Raw genomic sequence first — 5753 nt, 5'->3', positions numbered from 1 at the left:
CTCTCCCCTCCTCCTCCTCCCACCCTCCCACCCTCCCTCTCTGTCTCTCTCTCTGTCTGTCTCTCTCTGTCTCTCTGTCTGTCTGTCTCTCTGTCTCTGTCTCTGTCTCTGTCTCTCTCTCTCTCTCTCTCTCTCTCTCAGCTTTCTTCCTAATACAGAAAGTGTAAGCTTAGGAAAGCCTCTGAGGACAGCTTGTTTCTAACACTGGCTTGCCACCTCAGTGCCTTCCATTGCCAGTGAACACTGACAAGCAAGAAGGCTGGGCTATATAGTTGTACTCTTCACTTCCTTCTCTTCCGTCTCTTACTGCAGCCTATGGTGAATGCTCTCTTGCTCTGGAGTCCTTCCTTCCCTCCAGTGTTTGTGTGCATGCACTCAGGTGCACAGGTGTCGAGGCAAAAGGCTGATGTCTGATTGTCTTTATGGTAGACAAGCCCCCGGTATCTTTCTCCACACCCCCATCACTGGGGTAGCAGGTAACAGGCTTTTATGTGGATTCTGGAGATCCAAACTCACATCTGCATAGTGGCACAGTAAGCAGTTACCCACGAAGCCACCTTCCCAGCCCATGTGTCTGCCTGTGAACGATGTAAATCGGAACATTCTGAACATCTGTCAGAAACAGAGCCTGCTTCCTCTGTTGCCACAGCTATCTTCTCTTAACAAGCTAAAAGAAAGAAAAAAAACTAAAGCAGGTTGGAGTGTGATGCATGGATGAAAAAGTTATGGACTGGTGTCTGGGTTTTAGCGCCCATGGAAGATTCCAGCCCTGCACTGACTGACCTCTTACCTTTTCCTTGTAAGGGATGGTTGTGTGAGCTGTTGCGCTGGAAAGAAGATCCTTCTCCAGAGAACAGGACCCTGTGGGAGAACCTGTCGATGATCCGAAGATTCCTCAGTCTGCCTCAGCCCGAGCGAGATGCCATCTATGAGCAGGAGAGCAATGCCGTGCATCACCATGGCGACAGACCTCCCCACATCATCCATGTTCCAGCAGAACAGATTCAGGTTCGTTTACCTTGGACAATGCAGTGTAGCACTAACTAAACAAAGCCTTCAACTTAGCAGGGAAATTAGTGGTTCTCCTCTTCCCACAGTCTACATACAGGCATCCTACCGGAGACGGCCATCTTGCTCAGGGGATAAATTTACGGCTGTTGTGTTATAGTCTCCTTGCCCCTACCATGGCGGGAGCCCCCTTTTGGACTGACTTGGTTAGCACTGGGTTTTGAATATGAAAGCTTAGGACACATCTTTTGGTGTGTGTTTTTAAAATTCAAATTTAAAACACCACCTACTCCCTAATTAAAACTATCCTTCCCTGGAGTAAAGGAACCAGTTTCCGTGCTGTAGAAGAAGGTCCCACATTTTATACCTTGGCATCTGTCCAGAGTGAGGGGGCGGGAAACCCACCGGACATCTTGCTTTATCCTCATACTCTCATCCAGCCTTCTACCTCATATCCCTCCCCACCCATCCCAGGGCAGGGCAGGGTGAGTCATGTGTGTTTGTCTTTCCTTAGAGTCCCTCTCCCAGCACCCTTGGGAAAGCAGAGTCTAGAGGCGGTTTCTTACCAAGCCTGCTGACCCCTGCACCATGGCCCCATGCTGCCCCTCAGGTGAGCGGGCACCAGATACTGTGCCAGGAGAAAGGGAGAAAGGCGGGTGTTGTGAAGGCCGGTTCTCTCAGTCAGGGTTTTCAGATGGACAGTGATAGAATGGCCTTGCCTCTGGCCAAAGCCCACTATACCAGCACTTGTGCTTGATGTAGCCTGTGTGGAGCATGGTGCTTCATCTGTTGAAAGTCTGCTGCCCATGAGGAACTTGATTAAAAGGCTGTGGGTCAGACCACATATTGGGGCTCCTGTGACTGACTAGTTGAATTTAAGCTGTGTAACTTTCTGCTAAATCTGAAGTTGTTTTTAGCTTTTTCCTTTAAGGGAAGTGCCATTGCCTCTGGGGTCCCAGAAACCTGCCTAACATCTCTGTTGAGTCTCTTGCATTCCTTCTTGGTATTGCTGTATAGATATCTGTAGCTAAAATAATAGAGTTATCCATCCACCAGAAAGAAAAAAAAATCCTTGAGTATTTATTAAAGATAAAACAAATTGAAAAAGAGAATCCCTTAGGATATTAAGCACTAAAATAATTGTGAAAGCCTGAAAAACCAACTGTTTCAGCTAAAACAAAGGCAAGAAAGATATATGTTAAGTAATAAAAATAGTACTTGTTTGAAAATGTAAATTGTTTTTAATAAAATTGCTTCTTAGGGGGATAAGAGGGAATGCTTAAGCACAGGACGAATGTTCTAATACATCGCAGCTCTGTGCACCCAGGGTTGATTGGCTTGGCTGCTAAGAATTATGGGTGTCGAGTGCACAGTAGACACACACCACACGTTTGTTGCGTATAATTGTGTACAGGAATTACAGCACATATGCAGATACTAATTATGAAAAAGTGTCTGTATACATTAAATTTAAAGCCTAATCACATCGTAGTTTACTATAGACAAAACAATTCGCCAGCTGGTGTAGAATGGAGTGAACCTTTATTTGAAAGGGGTAAGAGAAAAAAACTTAGCGAGAGCCTAGCTGCAAACACTAGGAGTGTGTGTGTGTGTGTGTGTGTGTGTGTGAGAGAGAGAGAGAGAGAGAGAGAGAGAGAATTGGAACTGTATGATAGAATATACTTGCACCTCCAAGAGGTGTACAGAATGAGAGAAACCACTACTGTGCCCCCTCCATGGGACTGCCACAGAATGCAGCATAGCCAGGTTTTCCCCGTGGAGAGTGCAGTATGGCCAGGCATAATGCTTTCCCAGTGGCTGGGTAGCCCAACTGCACGAAGATGTCTCTGGAATCCTTGCTAAGAAGGATTCTTCTTTCAAGTCTGTTAATGACTGGCATCATGATGTGCTTTGCTGGCCACCTTGGGTACATATCCTTTTTCAGAGAGTGTGTGGCTCACCTTTTTTCCAGTTGTCTTTCTCCTCCACAGATTGGTGGTAAATGGGCACAGTAGCCCTGCAAGCTGCATAGCTTCCTAGCTGCCCAGCTCTGAGCTCAAATATTTGTATTTGTTTGTTTAATAAAGGCTGTGGGCTGTTTAGCTGGCCTGCTCTTTCTCGGTGTGTCTGTCTCCCCCACTCCAGCCCCACCCCCACCCCCTGACATGGCATCGGCTTGGCAAGCACCCAGTCTTACTCCTGCGGGCTCCGAGCAGCTCTGACTGTCTGCTTGTCTCTTTGCAGCAACAGCAGCAGCAGCAGCAGCAGCAGCAGCAGCAACCACCGCCGCCACCTCCACAGCCACAGGCACAGGCACAGGCAGGCCCCAGGCTCCCCCCACGGCAGCCCACCGTGGCCTCATCCGCAGAGTCCGATGAGGAAAACCGGCAGAAGACCAGGCCACGAACCAAAATTTCCGTGGAAGCCCTGGGGATCCTTCAGAGTTTCATCCAAGATGTGGGCCTGTACCCGGATGAAGAGGCCATCCAGACTCTGTCTGCACAGCTGGACCTCCCGAAGTACACCATCATCAAGTTCTTTCAGAACCAGCGGTACTACCTTAAGCACCACGGCAAGCTGAAGGACAACTCCGGCTTGGAGGTGGATGTGGCCGAGTACAAAGACGAGGAGTTGCTTAAGGATTTGGAAGAGAGTGTCCAGGATAAAAACGCCAACACCCTTTTTTCAGTGAAACTAGAGGAAGAGCTGTCCGTGGAAGGGAGCACAGACATTAATGCCGACTTGAAAGACTGAGGGAACAGTATTATTTTCAGCCGCACCACTGGTGTTTCCTAACACCATGAGAAGTCCAGCTTGTGTTCGCTCAGAAAAACCTTCATTGTTTATCGTTTGGCCAATGAATCTTCGGAAACTTGCACAAACAGGAAGTTGGAAGGACAGGACAGACGCACTCAAGGTTTTACTCTGTTTTACAAACTGCTTGGCAGCCCCAGGTGAAGTACCAAGGACTGTTTGGTAGAATTTGTGTTCAAGGGCTGCACCCAGGTGTTGTACCCTGTCAGCATGATACCAGAAATTGGTTTTCCTTTTGATTATTATTATTCTGGAGCCTCAAATAAGCATTATAACTTCTGTGATTATGATTGCCTTTTCTTTAATTATTTCTGTAACACTCCACACTAGTCTTTGGAAACTGGCCCCTTATTTTAAAGAGAAAAAGGAAAAAAGAGAGAGAGAGTTTGTTACTCGATTGTATGTTAAAAAAGAACTATAGACTGTGCAATGCAGTTTAAAGATGACATATGCCAACAAATGCCTTGTATTATATGGCACTGCCGTAATTAAAATTTGTTTTTTTATTTTGGAAATAAAAGTTCACTGTAATTTTTTTTCATCCTCATTGTTACATGATTTTTTTTTAAGGAAAAGAAAATGTGAAACACAACTTAGTCCTTGTTATTTATTTGTAGATCCTGCAGCATCATGTCATAATTAAGTTTTTTGGAGATTTCTGTTAAATGTAATGTTACTTCTCTAAATGTAATGTTACCATACTGATTTCCTTTCTATTTATAACTGTATTTTGATGGGCAGTAAAACAAAGTGTCTTAAAAGTTTTAAATAGAGAAAATGTGCTTTACACAGTTGCCTATAAAAGTCTATGTTATCCAAGCAATTCACTCTAGAAGCTTCGGTCTCCTTGTTGTATGCAATTTTTACTATCATGCAAATAAGCTTAGGTAAATAAAACTAATAGATCACCTTAGAAAATTATGCAATTAATGTGAAAATAATTGATGTTTGCAATGTGTCTTCCTTTGGTTTACAATCAATTTTAAAGCGACATCTGTATAAAGTTTCTGTATAAAGGTGTATTTCTTTTTTATGAGTTTATGGCTATGAAAACACCAGCTATTTTGTTACAGCTGCTGTTTTTATAAGTGTATCACAGTTTTCTTTATGCAGAAATGTGCTGATTAGGAGTGGTTATTGACTGTAACTACATGATTAAAATTGTTTGTATGGTATGACATGGCAGGGTTTGTCTGCTTATGTGAAGTAACTTTAACCAAGCTCAAGGACGGCTGTCATGTAGGTGCATGCTCATGCTTTCTTGGTGATAGCTTGGTTCTGAAAAGCAACTGAACACTCCCTAAGACACTGAATTCAAGCTACACATATGCTCAGTTTTCAATAGTTGTGGAATTCCACAGTGCAGATGATAATCTGCTTTTGCTTATTACATCAGACAGTCAAAGACTCCAACAGAAATATTACTGTAGCACTTCAGTACTTGGAATTGGCCATATATGCTTTTTCCACACAATCCTCTAGTTAGGGCAATACTTTTCTTCAAGCTAGGGTGCATTTTTAAAAGCCATTAATAGCAGCATGAACAAGGGAACGCATGGGCCTTCTGTGAGAATCCTTCACAGTACACCGTTTAGGGGAGGGGTTTGTTTGGTTTTTGTTTTGTTTTAAAAGTCATAAGTAGGGAAGGTGAATAACCCTGACTTGATTTGACTGCCTTTGTCAAAACTGAGAACTACATGAAGGAAGTGGGGGGGAAGAGCCCTGGATTCCAAGCCTAAACTGCGCATCATGGCCCAGTCTGGCATGCTGTAGCTCCAGGGAAACTTCTGTTTGCTGTGTTTCTGTCTTTTGTATCCCTTTGTTAGGGTTCCCTGAGTGTTGATGGGGATATTTAGGTTCAGGGATCCAGGCTCTGCAGCTACCCTCTTCCTGAGGAGCATTTCCTCAGGCCTGGGGGCTGCGGGGCTTTC

The 5753-nt window shown here is 44.6% G+C and overlaps 1 protein-coding gene across 4 annotated transcripts in view; it reads left to right on the top strand.

Moving 5' to 3' along the window:
* Positions 1-5000, top strand: part of Satb1 (SATB homeobox 1) — a 94536-nt gene extending 89536 nt beyond the window's left edge. For 3 of the 4 annotated variants that reach the window (XM_031348300.1, XM_031348299.1, XM_031348298.1), the window contains exons 10-12: positions 805-1008; positions 1523-1618; positions 3253-5000. In XM_031348300.1, coding sequence (XP_031204160.1) covers positions 805-1008; positions 1523-1618; positions 3253-3762 — 810 coding nt within the window. In that variant the 3' untranslated portion in view covers positions 3763-5000. The remainder of the gene's footprint in view (positions 1-804; positions 1009-1522; positions 1619-3252) is intronic. The other variant, XM_031348301.1, reaches the window with a different exon arrangement.
* The last annotated feature ends 753 nt before the right edge of the window (positions 5001-5753 follow it).

This window comes from Mastomys coucha, unplaced genomic scaffold (assembly GCF_008632895.1).
Source record: "Mastomys coucha isolate ucsf_1 unplaced genomic scaffold, UCSF_Mcou_1 pScaffold3, whole genome shotgun sequence".
NCBI lineage: Eukaryota > Metazoa > Chordata > Mammalia > Rodentia > Muridae > Mastomys > Mastomys coucha.
This window is presented reverse-complemented; position numbering and strand designations above follow the sequence as displayed.